At 40.5% G+C, this 21,794-nt stretch overlaps 1 protein-coding gene across 1 annotated transcript in view; it reads right to left on the bottom strand.

Annotated features, from left to right (window-relative positions):
• Positions 1-1,034: 1,034 nt before the first annotated feature.
• Positions 1,035-21,794, bottom strand: part of LOC102015081 (17-beta-hydroxysteroid dehydrogenase type 6-like) — a 62,464-nt gene continuing 41,704 nt past the window's right edge. Inside the window, 5 exon segments of the mRNA XM_013521022.1 lie at positions 1,035-1,519; positions 3,348-3,511; positions 5,984-6,198; positions 6,200-6,246; positions 13,688-14,020. Of these exon segments, the coding sequence (XP_013376476.1) occupies positions 1,302-1,519; positions 3,348-3,511; positions 5,984-6,198; positions 6,200-6,246; positions 13,688-14,000 (957 nt within the window). The 5' untranslated portion in view covers positions 14,001-14,020 and the 3' untranslated portion in view covers positions 1,035-1,301.

Below are 21,794 nucleotides of genomic sequence, written 5' to 3'. Positions count from 1 at the left end.
ATAGAAAAATACAAATTAGAGCAACACTGAGACTCCAACTTACTACGGAATGAATGACCATCATAAAGATTCATGGAATAACAAATGCTGGTAAGGCTGTGGGGGAAAATAAACCTTTCTACATCATTTGTGGAAATAATTTAAACCTGTCCTCCCTCTTACACAGGCCAAATCTTCTCACTTGTCATCACTGCAGCAATTCTCTGAACTTTCTCCAATGTCATGATTTGTGCGGCGAACCCAGATTTACCCCTACTCCATCACAGTGAATTTTAGGACATCAACAATAAAAAGATTCTAAAACTTCCACAGAATGGGCCAAATCACTCATGCACGAAGAATCAGAAATGAGAAAGTTCTTGATATATCACAGAAGACAAAAGGATAAAGTCTTCAAAATTATGAGAAAAATTATTTTTTATCCTGCAGTCCCATACTCAGCCAATCTATAAGAATGGAGAATTTTCAGAAATGCAAAGACTTAGAAAGTAGTAAGAACGAGGTCTCCCCACATATGGTAGAAAAACAAGAAGCTATACACTCCAGAAAACAGCATCAGACAGCAAGAATGAGATGAGAAGTTTCAGGAAAATAACTGAGAACAGGCAACCCATACAGACAAAGGACAAAGTGCAGGGGAAGGTCACCCCGTATCAGGAAAAATGTGTGAATAAACAGTAAATAACATTCTCATACTTAACACTGCAAACACTATTAACTTAGTGAAAAATGTGATAGTTCTTTAGAAATACAAAGGCAAAAGAAATGAGCAGGAAAGTGATATAAAAATACCAGATTCTCATTTTCAATACCAGGAAATCAATCAAGAACATTAGCAAGTCAACTGAAATCAGTTTCAATAGTAATAAAACTAGCAAATCAAGAATATTACATAATATACTTGGGCATGGTGGTTCATGCCTGTCATCCCACAGCTACATGGTTCTCGGTAGTACCGAAGGAGAGTCTCTCACATCAGAAAGGAACTATTTATATATATAAAGAAATGACATCAGAACAGGTTACATTGCTTTCACTTGGCTCAGTTTAATAGGGAAAGAAGGAACGATGCATTTTAGAAACGTCTTTATCAAAAAGTGTTTAGAATATAGCAAAGATCTGTCAACAAAAGTAGTAAACATGTGAACACATGGGTTTTCTGATGAGATCAGACAAATGACTTGAGAAAAGAGTGGCTATTGTTACAAACGGCCTACGCTCTGAATAAAGGTTGCTGAAACACTAGCAACCAATTGCAGACTTTTGTATTGCTCATTCCCAGAGCTACTAAACCAGTTTCTTTAGGCTACCTGGGCTGGCTTGGGAAAGGATCTGGTCAATATGTAGTCTGCCAGCGATGTAGGTAAATAAGACAGAGGAATGATGAAAAATTTTGCCTCCCAGCCCCCTGAATATCGAGTACGAGGATGTGCAGAGGTCAGAGCATGTTCTATGCAGTCAGTGACCGGGTTCAGGTTTATTTTGGAATATGACAGCATTTTATTTGTCAATCTGTAATCTGTATACAAAAAGAGGAAAAATGATTAGCAATCTTAGTCCTTATACTGCTACCTTAAAATCTTTTTGCATGAAGTCACAAGGTCTAACCACATTAATCCCAAAGTATTACAATGAACCAACCAGACCTGTGCTTCCCTCTTTGACAGCCAATAGCTTTGGAATATTTGGAATATAACTAGTGTGAATAAAATTGAATTTTCAATTTTATTTTAATCTATTTTAATTTTAAAACTTATTTCAGCCAGGCGTGATGGCGCACGCCTATAATCCTAGCACTTGGGAGGCTGAGGCAAGAGGATCATTGCAAGTTTGAGCCAGCCTGGGCTACAAAGTGAGTTCAAGGCTAGCCTGAACTATGTAGTGAGACCCTGCCTCAAAAAAAAAAAAAAAAAGACACAAAACTCATTTCAGTTACTAGAAAAATTTTAAGTATATTTGCACCAACACACATATATTAATCTGGTTTTTCAATTTGAAAATTTCTAAAATTTTTATTGGGTCATAAAAATCAGCATTAAAAATGTGTAAATTAATGATTTTTAGCACACAGTATTCACAGTTCGGCAACCACCACCACAATCCATGTTTAGAACATGTACAGCAGACCAAAAAGAAATCCTGAAAGCTGGGGGTGTAGCTCAGCAATAAGAGCACTTGCTTACCTGCATGTGACACTGGTTCAACCAACAGCACAAAAACAAAAACAAATCAACAAAAAAAAAGAAAGAAAAAAAAAAAAATCTGGTACACATCAACAATCACTTTCTTTTCTCAGCAGCTCACCCAACCCAGAGCAACCACTAATACACTTCCTATCTCTATGGATTTGCCTTTCTGGAAATTTCATACAAATGGAGTCATATGTTACAGTCCTTTGTAAGGATTCTTTGGCTGAGCAACATGTTTTGAAGATTCTTCTATGTTGCAGCAGTTATCAATGCACCCTAGCTTTTCACTGCCAAATGAAATTCCACTGTAAGGCTGCAGCACATTGTTGTTTATTTATCAACTGGTGCATGTTTCAATTGTTTCCATTTAGAACTATTATGCGTAAGGCTGTTGACAACTACATTCTATTAAATCTAATAGGAAAGTAGTACTTCCTAGGAAAAATTGGCTTCCAAGTACATAAAATAAAATCAAAACTAATTTTCAAAGCCTACTAGGAAAAAACATAAAATATATCATGAATAACTTCTACACTGACAATTAGTATTTTATAACAGTATTTTGGATATATTGGATGAAATAGAAAAGGGTATTAAGTAAATTTTTTGCTCTCTTCTCTCCCCCAACCCAAATTAACTTAAAGCTGAACTGGAGTCTGGTGAACCAGGTCCTTGCCCACTGACCTCTCCCTGCCGACAGCCTCCCTCCTGTCACAGTAAGACAGAGTTTATGGCCAGGATCTTCAACCAACAAGGCAGACAGTATTGAAGACTGCACTTAAGTCAAGCAGATATCTCACACCACACATCAACCCTGCCAAACTATCAAAGAGCCCTCCTCTCAAGACCGAAGATTCCATACATCGAAGTATGAAATGCTTCCTATTGTTCAGGGAACCTAGCCCATCCATACATGGGTAACAGGTAGGGCAGAAAGACCTTGGCTCTAGGCTGCCTACAGCCCTTTCTGTGAATGTGACAGCCGAAAGACTGCGCCAACCAAGAGAGCACTGGGATCTTCCTGCCCCACTCCTGTGCTGGGAAGGCTTTTTTAAAAAAGCTTTGTCTCAAGCCATCTGCCAATCTTTCTCCACCAATCCCCTCTGCCTTTTCTTATACAACCATACATTATTTTTAGGAAAAAAAAAAAAAACTTACAAACATCCAAATACTTCTGTCCATAGGATTCCTTAATATGCGTAGGGGCTTCCTTCCAGGCTTGCTTCATTTTCTCTAAGCAAATCAACTTGTTTGTCATCCCCGTATTGAAGAAGCCAGGAGCAACTATGCTGACTTTCACCCCAAACTCTCTCAGCTCACGCCTGCAACAAACCCCCTCAAATTAATTCCTTTGATTATTAGAAGTAAATGTAATGAAACAAAGTGGTATAATAACAGGAAATATTTAATGTCCCAATCTCCACTTTCCATTTTACAAAGTGTACCAAGTAAATGGCAAAAACAAGACAGAGAAAGGAATACTGTGTCAGGAATCTAGAAATCAAGGAGAATGAGGTGGCAACTGACACTTGTAATGCCGCATTCTCTCTCAAAACCGACAAGGGGCTGGGGATTTAGCTCAGCAGCACAGCGCCTGTCTGGCAAGCGCAACGTCGTGAGTTCGATTCCCGGTACTGGGGTCGGAGGGTGGAGAACCAACTGACAGCTGGGTGTGGTGGCATACCGGAAGTGACGGCACACGCCTGTCATCCCAGCACTCGGGGAGCTAAGAGCATGTCAGTGCTGTCAGGAAGGATAACACAAAACAAGACAAAAATGATTAATTTAATTTTAAAAAACGCTACTGAGTATTTTAAAGAATAAAAAATGAAGAGGAAAAATAAAAATTTAAAAACCCTTAGTTTCAACAATTAAATATGATTATATCAACTACTATAAACATTTAATTATATATCCAATTGTTTACCAAACATTTATTTATTTATTTATTTTCGGTTCTTTTCCAGTACCGGGAATTGAACTCAGGACCTTGCGCTTGCCAGGCAGGCGCTGTGCCTCTGAGCTAAATCCCCAGCCCCCTGTTTACTGACCATTTAATTACCCATTATATGCTGCACACAGATGGTGAAAGGAAAACCATTTCTATAATAAAGAAAACAAGCACTTACAATGACAGGTACAATATTAAACATTTTACATGCACAATCTCAGCAGATTAAAACTCACTTCCTCACTTCCAAAAGCTCACAGTGGGTAAGTCCAATAAGTATGAAAAAACTCCAAAGAATTACATGGCCTGGGAGTGTAGCTCGGAGATAGAGTACATGCTTAGCATATATAAAGCCCTGGGTTCAATCACCACTACTGGGGAAAAAGAAAGAATTTCAATAAGTATTGAGGGGCTGGGGATTTAGCTCAGCAGCACAGTGCCTGCCTGGCAAGCGCAAGGTCATGAGTTCGAGTCCCGGTACCAGAAGAAAAACAAACCGGAAAAAAAAAAAAAAAAAAGTATTGAAAGAGCTACATAAGTAGAGAGGGGGTGCAGAGGCAGAGAGATTTTCTGAGGCAGTCAGAAAGCTTTCATTAAGAAGACACTTCAGTTGAGCCTGGTGGATAGAGGAACTCGCCAGATAAAGAAAGAGGAAGCCTGGCTTATCAGAGAGTGGGAACTTCAAAGACAAAAGCACAGTCAAATTGCTAAGCTGCTCCACCTTGGTTTCCTCACATATACGATATGGATCAAAATAATAACTTCCCCACTGGAGTCCTATGAAATTTAAGTAATACTGGGGATGGTGGCTCAGGCCTCTGATCCCAGCACGCTCAGAGGCTGAAGCTAGATGATCATGATCACAAGTTTCAGACTAGCCTAGAACACTTAGCATCTTTACAAGACCTTATCTCAAAATTTAAAAAAATAATAATAAAGTAAAAGAAAAATGGGCTTGGGAGGTAGCTGAGTGCATGGCACTGAGTTCAGTCTCCAGTCTGGAAATATAGGCCAAAAAGAGAAATTTAAGTGATTTAATAGATGTACTCACAACCATGTCTGACATATAATAAGTGCACAAAATGTTACATACATACTATCAGCTAACACAAAGAAATGAACTATCAATAGGACTCCCCATAGAAATTAAAATATAACTGAAAATTTTTGAAAAAGGAAGCAACTGGGTGTGGTGATGCACACCTGTAATCCCAACCCTCAGAAGGCTGAGGCAGGAGGATCATTGTGAGTTTGAGATCAGCCTGGGCTACATAGTGAGTTCAAGATCAGCCTAGACTACAAAGTGAGACCTTGTCTCGAAGAACCAAAACAAAACCAAAAGATGGAAGCAGAAATAGTAGGTGAGCAAAAGCCAAGTGTCAAAGGAAGGGCCATGAGGGGTTGCAGCAAATTCAAATTATAATAAAACACATGCAGAGGAAAGGGAAGAAAAACTTGGAAGCAGGTGAGGAAGCTGGGAGGAAGAGGATCACCAGGAAGAGACAGTAACAACTCACTCAGAATAAAAGAGAATTATTCATTCTTCAGAAATTAAATTTTACCAAGGGTAACTCTTGAGAATCTCAGTGAATTGGGTGGAAGAACAAAAAGACCTTGAGCCAGAAATGTGGCTCTGTCAAACCGTGGCTGTGGCAGGTGAATTTTGGAAAAGGTATTTAAATCTGAGCCTTAGTTTTCTATATATAATGGACTAGTAATCATATCTATGAACTAAGATTTGGGGAGTGATGAAATAGGATAAAGTAGTGCAAGTGCACAGCACCATGCCTAAGACGTGGGGACGCGTTCAATAGTTGTTTCTGTTTTGCCTCCACAGCGTTACCTCAGTACATCTGAAAACGCTTCAACTCCATACTTGGAGCAGCTGTAGGCTGCAGGAGGGACAGCAATTCTTCCAAAAACGCTGGAGACATTGACGATCCTCCCTCGCGCTTTCCTCACCAAGGGAAGCACGCTCAGGGTCACCTCGGTCAAACCAATGAGGTTCACTTTGAGAGTATTCACCAAGTCTTCAGTCCTGTGCCACTCACTCACTCACTGTGACTGGGGGAAAAATGCCTGCGTTGTTGACCAGGCCCCAGAGTCCTGAAACAATGAAAGTCAAGTCAGGAATTGAGTCTCAGATAAAAATGATGACTGGTTCCTTCACCAAGTTTCCTACTAAGAACAACTAAAAATGCTAGACAACAAAAAATGCTAGAGAAAATATATGCTCCTATTTTAGAGGAAAAATGACCTTCATACATGAGATATGCTCAGAGAGCACAGAAATTAGAAGTAAATGCAATGAAACAGGGTGGTATAGTAACAGGAAATATTTAATTTCCCAATCTCCCCCTTCCATTGTACAAGGTGTACCAAGTGAATGGCAAAAACAAGACAGAGAAAGGAATACTGTCAGAAATCTATAAATCAAGGAGAATAAGGTGGCAGTTGATACTTGTGATGCCACATTCTCTCTCAAAACCAACTGATAGCTGGGTGTGGTGGCGTACGGGAAGTGATGGTGTACCGGAAGTGGTGGCACACGCCTGTAATCCCAGCACTTGGGAGGCTGAGGCAGGAGGATCACTCTGAGTTCAGGCCAGCCTGGGCTACATAAGTGAGTTCAAGGCCAGCCTGTACTACATAGCAAGACCCAGTCTCAAAATAATCAAACAAACCCAATCAATAACCATTTTAGTACCGTAACTATATACGCATTTTAAGTATACACACCTGCAAGTGGTTGAGTGATATCTATGCAGAAACTAACAAAAGTCCTACTTATAAATCTGCTCTACACTTAAAGATCTGATGTTGTATTCAAATCATTATCACTACAGGCCCTTGAAGAAAAAACTGAGGAAATTTATTGGAGTATTTTTTTTGAAAACCCTAAAAATGATCACAGTCAAATCAGTTTTTCCTCTCATTTGTGAACACAGCCAGATTTCTCATCTGTTCAAAATAATGTATTTAATAGAGTTAGTACCTCCCATGGTACAATAGTAAAACCACTCTTGGATGGAATTCACTGGATTTGCCATTGTCAAAGTGGAATTGCAATTCAGACAAATCTTTTTCTTTGACCAGAGTTATAGATAACATGGACGAAAAATTACCAAATGCTCTTTCTTCTTCCACACAGATTCCAGGGTTTTTTCTCTGCTTTTTAGAAATAGTCAAAATGATTATGTGGCCCACTATACACCTTTGCCTCTGTCCTGGAATCTTCTTTCCTCTATTTATCTGAGAGGAGATGCTGCAGTTTATCTGGCTCACCACTCAGTTCTCTGGAAATGGTCTGCATCAAGTTACCCAATCCAGATACTGGCATACAGAAGAAACCAGTTGATTAAACTTTTTTTTAACTGATATTAGAAATTAGATTTGAAAAATGGGGAAAAGGGTTGAGATGAGATGGTACATAGACTTACATGCATTCACACATACACCCACCCTTTTCCCTAGCAGGGATGGAGGAAGGAAGATGAAGAAGATTGTTTAAAATATTTAACATAATTAAGCATAAGGGAAGGGAGGCAAGAAACACATTATTGATGACTTCTGATAACGAAAATACAATGAAGATATTTAGAAATTTTATTCCTATATGATGAGAAAGCTTTTTTTTTCACTAAACAGTACTTTAGAAAATACCCAAGACTTGACTTCTTTAACAAAATACAGAGGAGTAGGGCCCAATTCCTCAAGTTCAAATATTCTAAAATAGAAAGACCCATCTCTGAGGACTAAGAAGTCGACAGACCGGAAGCTCAGTTAAACTTTAATACAACTTACTAATAGCATGTCATTGTGCCTAGTAAATCTAACTTGACACATGCGTATAAAAAGCCATCAAAGTCAAATGGCTAGAAGTTTCTCTTCCCAAGGACAAGGTCAGACCAAAAATTAGAATAATAAAGAAAGAGACACACCAACATTTACCCATTTCAGAAAGTTTCTGAAGAGGATTCTTTCATTTCTTTAAAGTTTTTTTAAATAAATGCACCTTTCTCTTATACATAAATTTAATTTGCAATGTAAAAACATGGCATTTAAACATGAAAATGCAATTGAGTTTTGAAAACTGTTTTCAAAGGTGCAAAAGAATGTTTCACTTTTCTTTGTAAAAGAGTTAACCTATGTATAACAAAGGCCTGAGTCTGCAGCTAAATTATATGACATGTATCATATGCTGATATTCATAGGGTTATTTTTTACCTCTGGATGTGGTAAAGTCCTAACCATAGGCCTTTGTCTCTGTCCTGGAATCTCCTTTCCTCTATTTATTTGAGAGGAGATGCTGTAGTTTATCTGGCTCGCTACCCAGTTCTCTGGAAATGGTCTTATTTATCAATCCAGATAGGCATACAGAAGAAACCAGTTGATAACAAGCACTATGTCACCTTAGTGTTTATCATCTATAGTAATAAAATCAGCAACAGTACCATAAGAACCTATAATGTACAAGTGTAGGCTTGAGCCCAGTCTGGGCAACTTAGTGACTTAAAAACAAACAAAATTTTTAAAAGAGCTAGAGATGTAGCTCAGTGCAAATGAAACAGAGAGCAAGAGCCTGACATCCCCCCTCCTTTTCCTAGGCCAGCTGCAGGGAGGCACGGTTTAGCCCATAGCTGTCGCATCCCTCCCCCTCACTTCCCTTCACCCTCCCCCTTGGCACTGGGGGATGGATGGAACAACTTGCCTCCTGCTTCCATGTCCCCCCTCCACCCCTAAGGTTGCTTTGCTGCTGCTGTCCCATTGTTAACATCCCCGATCCACACAAACTCCCGTAACTGTGATTAACACAGCTAGCTCCCCTGTAGATTCCCCAGTTTCAGCCTGCCATTTTTGAAGAGACATGACAGCTATCAATCAAACAGCTGTGTCTATGCCATTCCAGCAAGCTGCTGCCCTGACAGCTATAGCTATCCCAGATGCCCTGTACCTGCTCTGGAAGATGTCTGCTCTAATTGTAGCAAGCTCCAATTTAAAATAAGTAGGATTGAATTTGGACCAATCAATAGGCTCTAAGGGGCTGGGAATTTAGCTCAGCGGCACAGCACCTGTGTGGCAAGCGCAAGGTCGTGAGTTCAATTCCAGGTACCGGGGGCGGGGGGAAGGGGGGGAGGCTCTAATCAGAAGACTTGAATTTAGACTAGCTTGGACCAATCAGCAGGCCTTAATTGCAGCCCATCATAGGCCTAAAGTCACTATGTAAGTAATGTTCTCCTCACACTTCTCAGATTAGGGTAGGGGGGTTTGCTCTGGTCATGTTCAAGTAAAGCCTTGCTCTAGTGGTCCTGTGATCTATTTCTTGGGTAGTGTGACTTTTAAAGGTCCTACAAATCTACTCAGACATAGTGAGTATCCTAAATACTGTAGACAGAGCAGTTTCTTCAAAATAAAGAGCTACAAACACTAGGAGCTATTAGCCCTGAAGAACCCCAGAGACCGGGATCCGACTAAGATCAGCAACAGAAAGCAGCAACAACAGAGCCAGCTGATGGCACCCAGTACAAACCAGCATGGAATAGCGGCAGCTACAGAGGGTAGAGACCAGCAGCCAACAATGGTAACAAACCGCAAGCAGGGTTACCTGGTGTTGACCGGAGGTATTGGGGCTACTGGCAGAGCTGTGCTTTCCTGATTCACAATTTCTATCTCAACTGAGCAATAGATTCATGACCCAATCCCAGTACCAGGAAAAGCTAATAAGCCCCATGTGTAGAGAAATCCACATTTACGCACGTCAAAATAAACATCAAAGAGCAAAGAAATTCTTAAATAGCAGGAAGAAAGGCATATTATATTCAACAGAAAGCAGCCTCGCAACTTGTCTGCTAGCAGAAAAACAGGAGCTAGAAAACAATGGAATGGATTCATCAGTGTGCAGAGAGAAAATAATGGTAAACTTAGAATTGCATTTCTAGCAAAAATATCTTTCAGAAATGTGGAAAAAATAAAGGCATTTTTAAAAGTACAAAAACAGAAATTTTGCCCTGATACTTGCTCATTTTGAAATCCCAAAGAATGTATGTAGTCAGGAAAAAAAATGATTTTAGATCAAAGATTCAAATAGAATCTTTTTAAAAAAGAAATAATAACCCAGGTATGGTGTCCCTTCCCTGTAATTCCAGCTGCCAGGGGAGGCTGAGGCAGGAGCATCACAAGTTTGAAGCTAGCCTGGCAAATCAGTGACACACTGTCTCATGAAAGTAGAATGGAGCCTGCATTAGATGAGAACAAGAGAATAAAAGAGTTGGAAAGTGGATGTAAGTAACAGATATGAACAAAATATGCCCACTGAAACCCCTCAAAATAGGTGAACCTAGGGAGACATGGAGGGTAAGGGAGGTGATGAGGGGGCAAAAATGATAAAGATTGTCAGATGCAAGTATAAATCACCAAAATGAAAACCATTAATTTGTATAACAATAAAAAGTGTGAAAAAATTAAAATTGTGAATGTGAGGATCTGGGTAAGGTGGCACATGCCAGGAATCTCAACACTTAGGAGGAGGCTGAGTCAGTAATATTTCCATATGTTCAAGGCCAGCCTAGGCTACACAGTGAGTTCAAAGCCAGCCTGAACTACATAGTGAGGCCCTATTTCAAAAAAATCAAAATAAATTTTTTCTAAAGGTCCAGGAGCTGAGTGTGGTGGCATTTGCCTGTAATCCCAGCACTCTAGGAGGCTGAGACAGGAAGATTGCAAGTTCAAGCCCAGCAATTTAACAAGACCCTGTCTCAAAATTTTAAAAAATTTTAAAAGAGACTGGGGCCGGGCATAGTGGAGCAAACCTGTAATCCCAGCACTCGGGAGGCTGAGGCAGGAAGATTATTGCAAGTTCGAGACCAGCCTGTGCTACAAAGTGAGCTCAAGGCCAGCCTGAACTGCGTAGCGAGATCCTGTCTCAAGAAGACCAAAAATAAAAAATAAAAATATAAAAAAATAAAAAGAGACTGGGTATGTAGCTCAGTTAAGGCCCAGGGTTCAATCCTTAGTACTAAAAATAGAAAAAAATAAATAAGATTGTGGCTCATGATAGAGCATTTGCCTACCAGTACTGCCCCCCAAAAAAGGAATAATAAGCAAAGAAAATAATAGACAAAAGATATATATCCATAATCTTCAATGAAATAAATCAAACATACAAGTTTAAATAATGCAAACTTGTTTCTCCTGCATGAGAAACCCAAAGTGTAAATATGGAGCAAAGTACAGGATAGATATTGGGAAATAGGAAGAACTTGTTCACAACTCCTTTTCACTCAACTATCTCCTCAAAAGCCCCATTTTCACTTTTTCCTTTCACAGGCTATTTATGCTCAGGATCCTATAAAAGACCATAGTAGTCTAAGTCCCAGGGTGATTCCTCTCAGGTTTGTTTTGAAATAAACCTCTCCCCTTGAGCTCCTACCTTTGGTTTTTCTCCTTTTTTTTTCCCAACAAAAGGGGTTTTAAAAGAGAGAAAGAGAATTGAAGGAAGGGGCTGGGGATTTAGCTCAGCAGCACAGTGCCTGCCTGGCAGGTGAGGTTGTGAGTTCGATTCCCGGTACCAGGGAAAAAAAGAGAATTGAAGGAAAAAAGTGGAAACAGCTTTTTTAAATCAGGACAGAAAGAATGGTTGAAGGTGGAGAAGGGAACAGAGAAAAAAGAATTAAAATAAATTATGTACATGTACAAATTATGTACAGGTACAAATGGGGGAAAGGTGAAAGGAAGGAAGAGAAAAAGAAAAAGATATACTTGTACACAAAAGCTAGTCCAGATAGTTATACAGCTAGTTTCTCCTAGTTTACTGAAGAGAAAGTTTTGTGTTAATATTTTTGGGACAAGATTTGGACAAGATGGGCCTGGGGATTTAGCTCAGTGGCACAGCACCTGCCTGGCAAGCTCAAGGTCATGAGTTCGATTTCCGGTACCTGGGAAAAAAAAAAAAGATTTGGACAAGATATCATGCCTTGTACCCTGAATAACTACTATGAAGACAACAATACATAATTATTCGTTATTGTAACTCTACTACTAACCTGTTTTGAAATTCTGGGTTTTTCAATTTGTTTCTCCTTAAAATAAAAAAAATGAGATTACATATAATATGATTACAGTTGTATGACATTCTGGAAAAGGCAAAGCTATGGGAGCAGCCACAAGAACAGTAGCTGCCCGGGGATGATAAGGTGGGCATAAATATGTGGAGCGTAGAGACTTTGTAGGGCATGAAACGACAGTGGTAATGCCTTGGTTTGTGACCTCAATTTGTTCCACGATTCTAGGGATGATGGCCAGGTTCATGTTCGTGCTGGGAAGATGGCTGCAGTCATGTTTATCACCCCATGCTGAGTTCGTGGACAGAAGCAAAACTTTGCTAGATGCTTCAGTCTGCGAACCAAACGGTTCACAAACAGAAGCATCCATGAACCGAGGCATTAGTGTATTCTGTATGACATTACAATAATATAATGTGTCCTTTATATTTGTCCAAACCACATAGTAGAGCCCTAATGTATACTACAAACTTTAACAATAACACATAAGTATTGGCTGGTTAGTTGTAACAAACATACATCACTAATGTTAATAAGAGAAAGTGGGAGGAAGAGGTGTATAAGGAACTGTATGCTCTGTCCAGTTTTTTGGGGGGGCAGTACTGGGAATTGAACTCAGCACCTCACACTTACCAGGCAGGCACCATGCCACTGAGCTATTCCCCTGGCCCTCTGTCCAATATTTTGCAAAACTAAAACTGCTCTAAGAAATAAAGTAAATTAATTTTTAAAATAATATCAAAAGAATTTTAAGGAGGACCAAAAGCTTTTAGGAACGCCAACATTTTAAGGGGCATCCAAGGGAAAACATCTTCATCGCTTTCTTTATCACTGAGACACAATATCCAATACCTACCATTTAAAGAAGGAAAAGTTTCTTTTGGCTGACAGATTAGGTCATAGTCAGCCAGCGCCAAGGCAGTAACAGCACACCAGAAAGGCCTGCCAGAAGAAAACTGCTCGCATCATGGTGGCCAGGGTGCAGAGTGAGCAGGGAGTAGCTGCAGCGGAATAAAACCTTCCAGGTCACTCCCCTAGTGACCAGCCTCTACCCAGAACCCACCCACAACAGATCACTCAGCCACTGAACTCATCTGTAGATGAATCGCCTGATAAACATGGCACCTCATCATTCCAGCCTCCTTCCAAAAGCCCCGCCCCTGAGCGTATGAAATCTGGGGGAACGTTCTAGGCCTAAATCATAGCATAATCATAATTCTTTAAAAATTGATTTGAAAACTATCCAACCATAAATCATTGTGTTTATAAATACTCCACATGCAAAGTGAGATGAAAGCCTCCATTCTATATACGGAGCTTGATTTTAAACTAATATATTATTAAGGAAATAAAACATCAGAGAAGTTCATGACTATCTTTCAAATGACAAATCCTGCCTTTCCTAACTTGCCTTTGATATATTTACAGTATAAGACCTTTGCACCTCCATGCCCAAATAAGCAAACAGAGAAGGTATTCTTTGATACCTCTGCGCCCCACGCACTCCTTGACCCACTGGGCGGCTGCAGCAATGCTCTCCATCTGGGTGACGTCCAGGATCACTGTCTCCAGCCGTGCTGACGTCCGCTTCCTCAGCTGCTCGGCCCCTTCTTCCGTCAGACAGGCGGCCAGCACCCTCATGCCTCGCATGTCCAGCTGTCTGGCCAGCAGGTTCCCGAAGCCCGAGTCACAGCCCGTGATGAACACATACTTGTCCTCGAGGTGGCTCATCACCTGCCTCTCCCGGTACCAGCGCACGAGGTGGTACAGGCCCTCGAGTGCTGCCAGGTAGCGCCACATGAGGAGGCTGCGTCCTTCTCCTTCAACAGAAACAGAACGGCCTTCGTTTTATTCCTTCCTTTGTCTCAAGGGGACTCTGTCTACTGATACTTAGTCTCACAGTGAAGGGGCCACTGTCTAGAGGGGGCGCTCTGGGAGGTAACTAGACATGCAGTGCAGTCGACCAGGGCCAGAACAGAAGCACAAACACAGTCTAATGAGGCTGCAAAAGAGGAGGAGCTGTAGCCTGGCAATGTTGGAAATCCCCCCCACAGGCAGGGATTTGGGTACTACTTCCTACAGCTCAGTAAGAATCCAGAAAGAAGGCAGGGGTAGAGGGACATTCCAGGCAGTAACAATGTATATTTGAATTGAGTTGTGAACAGCAAAGTTCTCCTGATACCTACAGTCAGTTTCCCCTCTGCCATGTCATCCTACCAGCCAACTATGAGTTGGAACGTGCATGAACCATGAACTAAATAAGTCTTTTGTACTTTAACGTTAGGTGTCAGGTATTTTGTCTCAGCAGCAAGAAAAGTAACTCAGACAGCACACAAGTGGGATCATTGCTGTGATTATACCTGACCATGTGGTCCAGAAACCTTTCAGACTTCCCTGTAGGAAGAATTTGGAAAGTTTCAGACATGCCAGCTGAAATAGTAGGGCTGGAACACTTTAGGTTGTATTTGATGGGAGATTCTGGTCAGAGCTCAGAAGATAAGAAGGCTGATAGAAATTCTTCCAGTAAAGACCAGGCTCAGGAGATTTCTGACAGGAAGAAGGACTGAATTGGCTGTTGAACTCCAGACAATGCGTGTTAAACCTTAGCTGAAAGTTTGTCTGCATGTTGCTCATGTCCAGAGACTTTGCCTGAGACTGAAATGAAGGGTGGCAAACTAATTAATCTTGCAGAAGAAATTTAAAGGCTGTTTAATGTTGATGCAGTAGCATGACTACTGTTGGGGGCTTTTAGCCAGATTTATGTTGAGAATCAAGAGCATAGTGCCCAGCAGAATGATTCAAAATGTTGTGAGTTTGACCAGAAAGGAAGCTCTAGTAAATCAGCTACCTGCAAAGATGGAACAGAGGAGGAATTAGTCACTAAAAAGCTTAGCAAGAAAAAGCTAAGTACTACAGAAGAAGACAACAGAAATGATAGCCTGAAGACAACACAAGAAGCAGCAGAACTCTTGCTTTCAAAGCCTCAGAATTACAAAAGTGAAAGACTCGAGACTTTGCTTTGAGAAGCCCCAGAGCACCATGTTCCAGAATGGCTGTGGCCTAGGGAAGTTGTTCCTTGGGATTTGGCTCATAGGCATTCAATCCCTACAGCCAAGAGAGAAGAAAGTCTGGCTACTCTCCACCTGGGGGCAGACCTTAGCATCATCCATGTGGTGCTGGTTTTAGATGCACTCAGAATGCAAGAGTTGTGGTCTCAGGAAGTCTTCCACCCAGATTTCAGAAGCCCTGGGAGGCCAGGCAGGTGCCCCTGAGAGGGCAGTATATGAAGCTGTGAGTGTAAAGCCAAAGGTGCAGTGGAGATTCCAGAAGTCGGAAGAAGCCAAATCATGGATTATCTGAGGAAAACTGCAAGAAATGAGCAGAACCAGCCCAAGAGAGAAGCCATGGAAGCTACAACTGTTGACAGTCCCATAGTTGCAGATCCACCCAAACCCTTTAGAGTTCACATCTTGCCTCAGATACTAAATATGGAACTACAGGAGTTAATGCTTTCCCTGCTGGATTTTGGACTTGCTTTGTACATGCCTTTGTATCCACCTATTTGTACCTTTTGGAATGGTAATGTTTATCTTTACTATTGAATTTTGGAAGTGTTTAACTTTGCATTTGTACAGGGGCTTACAGCTAAGAGTTTGCCTTAAATCTCAGAGCAGACTTTGAACTTGGATTTTTCAGCAATGCTGAAAGTGTTAGAGCTTTGGCAATTTTTAGAGATGAACTAAATGCCTTTTGTATAAAAGGATGTGCATGAGTCTTTGCAGGGGTAGTGGCAGAATGTTATGGCTTGTGTTTATATGTCCCCCCAAAGCTTCATCCAATTATAGGTGGGTCTTTTTCAGAGGTGACTCAATCTAGGGTGTGTGATGTTGGAACTGATTCATGGTGCAATGCTAAAATCAAGGGTACTAGCTAGGTTTAAGGGTGGGTAGAACTGTAAGTAGCCTGGATAAGCTAAGGGATAGAGTGTGGGAGAAGCTGGTGTGGTAGCATATGTCTGTAATCCCAGCACTTGGGAGGCTGAGGCAGGAGGATCATTCCGAGTTCAAGACCAACCTGGGCTGCAAAGTGAGCTCAAGGCCAGCCTGAACTGCATAGTGAGACCCTGTCTCAAAAAGACAAAAATAAATAAATAAATAAATAACAGAAAGAGCTGTGGGAATCCTTTGCTTGTTCTTCCCTGCTTGCTTGCCATAGGCTATTTCTCCTCTGTGATGCCCCTCTACCATGTGCCACCCTACCTTGGAGCCAGCCAACTATGAGCTGAAACTTCTATGAACTGTGAGCTCAGTAAACCTTTCCTCCTTTAATTTTGGGTGTGGGGTATTTTGTCTCAGCAGTGAGAAAAGTAACTAAGACAATTATATAGATTTATGACTAATGAGAGAAAACCTACACAGTATGCTCATTATTCATCAATAATTCGTTGGATACACTAATTTACAGTCTATTTTCAAATAAATTTAATATATTTCACATAACCATTATAACAACTTACAAAACAACTGGAGTGTTCTATGACACATGTTAAATCAGCTCTGTGGTCATCATTGGCTTATAGTTAAAGGAAATATTCCTTTGAGATTAAATATTTTATAATTCCTTAGAATTAAGCAAACATAAAGAGACTCCTGCTACTTTTTTGTAGTTTATGACAACAATACACAAAAATGATCATATTTAAACTAAAATATGATCTTGGCCCCCACCACCGCCGTTTCCTTCTGTTGCTTATGCCTCTGTATCAATAGAACATATTTTCAAATCTACTCCTCCTCACTATTTTTTTTTTTTGTCTTTTTGAGACAGGGTCTCACTATACAATTCATGATGGATTTGAGCTCACTTTGGAGGCCAAGGTGGTCTCAAACTTGCAACGATTCTCCTGCCTCAGCCTCCCAAGTGCTAGGATAACAGGCATGCACCACCATGTCCAGCTCTTTTTCTTTCCTCATCATTTTAAAAATAATCATAACAACAGAAAATTAGAACAGAAGAAGGTTTTCAAACAATTTACCTTTTCCACAATGTTTACTTACAAGGTTTCTCACCAAATAATGATATGATCATTATTTTATTTTCATTTTGAATAAAGCTCAAAGAAAGTAGGAGAATAATTTTTATTTCCACACTCCCGAGTTTGGCATGTAATGCTCTGGTCATGGCCAGTCCTTTTGTTCTATCTCCTGTTTTATTTTTGCTTAAAGTATGAGCTCTGTTCATATGAAAATATTGGCAGTGGGGTTGGGGATTTAGCTCAGTGGCACAGCTCCTGCCTGGCAAACACAAGGTCATGAGTTTGATTCCTGGTACCAGAAAAAAGCAAAAACAAAAACAAAAAATGAAAATATTGGCAGTGGCCTGAAAGTGTTGTAGAATTCATACTTTTGTGCCTGTATTCCCAATAACAATCTTTAAAGCTCTGTAATTTAGATAATGAGGATTATTGTCCTGTGGTGCTAGGAATTGAACACAGTGCTTCACACATGCTAGACAAGCACTCTACCACTGACCTACATCACCAGCCCTCTCTATAACTATTTCATCAATATCTTAATGCTGATGGCAATACACAGCTGGGTTTAAAATACACCTATTATAATTAATTACACATTTTTTATCTCTGTCTATTGCCCCACTAAAGAACAGAAATGATGTCATTAACTTCTTTTCTTCCCAGGGCATACCTAAGTACCCAACACAGATTATATTAGTCAGGGTTCCCCAGAGACACACAAAAATAGGATAGATAGATTTAGATGTATAAGAGAGACTGTGTCAGTGGATTGGCTCACCCAACTATAGAAGCTGAAAAGTCCCACAATGGGCAGATTGCAAGCTAGAGACCCAGTGATGCAGTAGTGTGGCTCAGTCCAACTCCACAGGCCTCAGAAATGGGAAACCAGGCAACGGTACAAATCTCAGTCTAAGGGCAAAGTCTTTAGACCAGCATGTGATGGGAGGATGGGGCCTATGGAAATTCTGGAACTCAATATTCCTGCAACTCTGATATCCACAGGCTGAGAAGAAATGTGTGCCAGCTACAGAAATGAGGAAATCGCCTTCCCTCTGAATTTTGTGCTCTATCTGGACACCCGCCGATTAGATGGTGTCCACTGACATAGAGGGTGGACTCTCCCGATTCAATCCACCAATTCACACAACACCATGCTCTGAGAACATCTTCACAGATGAACCCAGCAATAATATATTATTCATTTTCTAAATGCAGTAAAACCTTGGATTGCAAATAACTTGTTCTGTGAGTGTTCTGCAAGATGAACAAACATTTCCAGGAAATTTGAACTCAATACACAATGCAGTGTCTTGCAATATGAGTAGCAAGTGATATCAAATGTGACACGATCACACTTAAGTTCTCTTTTTCTCTGTTATGATTTGTGTCTATATGTCCCCCCAAAGCCTCACACAGTCATGAGGGGCAGGTTTTTTCAGAGGAAGCTCAATCTAGAGCTTGTGACTGATTCATAGGGCAATGCTGGGATTAAGGGTGCTGGGATTAAGGCTGGGTGATTGCTGGATACCTCCACTGATTGGATTGGTACTGCCCTAATCCCAGCAGTCTGGATAAGAGAAAAAGAGCAGAAATAGGTTTGTTCTCGTGCTCTCTCTCTCTCTCTCTCTCTCTCTCTCTCTCTCTCTCTCTACTTTTGCTATCTCCCACCACCATCAATGGTTGCCCCTCTACCATGTGTTCCCTGTCTTGGAGCCACCCCATCATGGACTGCAACCTCTACAAACTGAGCTAAATAAACCATTCCCCCTTTAACTTTGGGTGTCAGGTAATTCTGTCTCAGCAACAAGACAAAAGTAACCAAGACACTCTCCCTCCTCCCTCCCTCCTCCCTCCCTCTCTCTTTCTCTCTCTCTCTCTCTCCCTATTGATTGTGGGTGATCATCTCCCAATAGCAAGAGGTTATGGAGGAGATCTCATCTGCAGAGAAGGAGGAGCAAAAGGGGAAGGAATCTCTCATATCACTTCAAATGAGATTAGGGAGATGTTTAAAGGAGGGAAACAGTCCAAAATTTTGTAGAAAATCACCATCCAAATAAGGCTGTAGGAGTGCAAGCAATGAATCTGTTTAACAATAGTGCAATGTCACAGTTCCACAAAATCCTCAAAGGAGGCAGAAACAAGTCATCGGATAGGTTCCTTATCAAAGTCACCCGAAAAGAAAAAGATTCCTTTGAGCCAATAGATTGCAGTGATTCTGTTAGTGATAGCACTATCCTACAAAATAACCCTCTTCTGTCCCTCACAGCAGCCAAAAAGATTTTCAAAGGTATGTGCAAGTTAATGTTTATTTATATTTTATATTTTCTTCATTATTTTTTGCTATTTTACAATATTGTAGTCATTTTATATGAATATTTTTGGGTTGCAGAATGAATCATCTGAGTTTTCATTATTTTTCATGGGGAAATTCACTTCGGTATAGAGTGGTTTGGATTATAAGCATGTTTCCAGAAAAAAGTACGCTTGCAAACCAAGGTTTTACCACAGTATAGTCCTTAATCTAGTCAAGCTGATACCTAACATATCATAAATATGTTCACTAACTATCTGTGAAATCAGTGAATGAATTAGTGAAGGACTGGATGAACCATAACTACATAGAATAGATCATCCTTTTAGATGCCAAAAACATTCAGAATAACAATAGAACTTGAACTGGAAGAGCAGCCCAGGAGTTTAGTGTCCAAGTCTGCAAGGGACTTAGAAAGACTTGAGGCTAAGAGAGACACACAACAAGGCTAGAGGATGGTGTTGCCTGTAGTGCAAAGCTTGAAGGAAAAAGCACTGATACAATGAAATTTATACTGTCCCAATATAAGTAAAATCAATAGGAAACAAAGAATGACAGTACTTCCTCCCATTGGCCTTTGGTTCTAGGCCTCTGATATGGTTTGTGTCTGGATGTCCCTCCAAAGCCTCATGCAGTCACAGGGCAGGCTTTTAGAGTTTATGGTTGATCCATGATCCGATGCTGGGATTGTGGGTACGAGTGTTACACACGCCCTGGGGCAGGTAGTTTGCATACAGTATAAGGAAGGGAGAGAAGCTTGCTCCTCCCACCCCTCCCTTCTTCTCTTGTTGCTTTTGCTCTCTTCTGCCACCACGAACTGTTACCCTCTGCCATGTGCCACTCTGCCTTGGAGCCAGCCAAGTATGGACTGAAACCTCCACAAACTGTGAGCTAAATAAATCTTTCCTCCCTTAATACTGGGCATCAGGTATTTTGTCTCAGCAATGAGAGGAAAGTAACCAAGACAGCCTCTATGCCAGAGCACTTGAAGGAATCACTTTCTCACACTGAGCAGTGCTGAACGATGGACTGCATGTAACAAACACTCCTTTATCTTTATGTGAGGACAACCCCTGATAGATACATAGCCTGTACTTTAGTGATTAAACACATAGGTTCTTGAGCCAAGCTGTCCAATTCTCAATTTAGCGTCTCTCCCTACACTTACCAGCTGAGTTATTTTAAATAAATTCTTTAAGTTTTCTGTTTTTTCCACAATTGTAAAACCAGGGATATTATTAGTACTTACCACATAGAGTTCTTATGAAGAAGAAATTCTTAAAAAGTACTTCATGGCAGTAATAATTAAAAAGCTTAATATTTAAATACTTAGATATTTAGAGATATTTCATACTTTTTTCTGCTTCCTAAAGATTTATCAGTAGATGTATCAATACTATGTAAAGATACCTTTTGGACTGTGGGCACCAAACTTTATGTTGCAGGTTTCTTTAGTTTCGAATTCCATGTAAACATTTACATGTTCCCACTACAGTGATCCCTCACCTGTCACTGGAGTTATGTTCCAGAGACTCCCGCAATAGGTGAAAATCCAGAAAGTAGGGGCATTATATATATTTTATTATTTGTATATGTTTTAAGGCTTTATAAACCCTTCCCATGCTCTTATAAACCTTTCCCACTCTCTTATTAACCTTTCCCACAGTCTTATAAACACTTCATATGCTCTTAAACACTTTCTACACTTTTAAACCTATGTAATTTTAACAACATGTAAAATTCTATATGGGTACTCGATGTGAAGTGCTCAAGGAGAGATGCTGAATGTATGGGCACAGTGCAGCAGAACAAACAGATCAATGCTATGGTCACTGAACCAATCAGCACCCAGGATACAGAACACAGTGCTGTGGTTGGTCACCTGCCATTCCATCAGCCAATAATGTGCTGTGTACAATCTCATGTTGGCAAACTATCGAAAACCTAAGTTCTTGCAGGCTGAACAGGCCTGCAATCTCCCAAGTGAGTGCACAGCAAAGGCTTAAATAAATGCAGACAGTGGCAATGATTTTAGGGCACCAGGAGGGACAAACTCTCTTACAGCTTCAGTATTCTCTGAGTTGGCCCAAGACATTTCTGGGCAGCCCATATTTATTTGGTTTACAAACAAAGGAAGAGGATACTCAAGAAAACACAGGAATCTGGGCAGGACTTTTTCAAGTAATAGATTATGTTAATTTAGGAGAACTATGTTATCTCCAGGAAGGCCTTCACAGCAGGAGTGAGA

Source organism: Chinchilla lanigera, unplaced genomic scaffold (genome assembly GCF_000276665.1).
Source record: "Chinchilla lanigera isolate Chin_1 unplaced genomic scaffold, ChiLan1.0 scaffold00057, whole genome shotgun sequence".
Taxonomy (NCBI): Eukaryota; Metazoa; Chordata; class Mammalia; order Rodentia; family Chinchillidae; genus Chinchilla; species Chinchilla lanigera.
The sequence above is the reverse complement of the archived record's forward strand: the minus strand, read 5'-3'. Positions and strand labels throughout refer to the sequence as shown.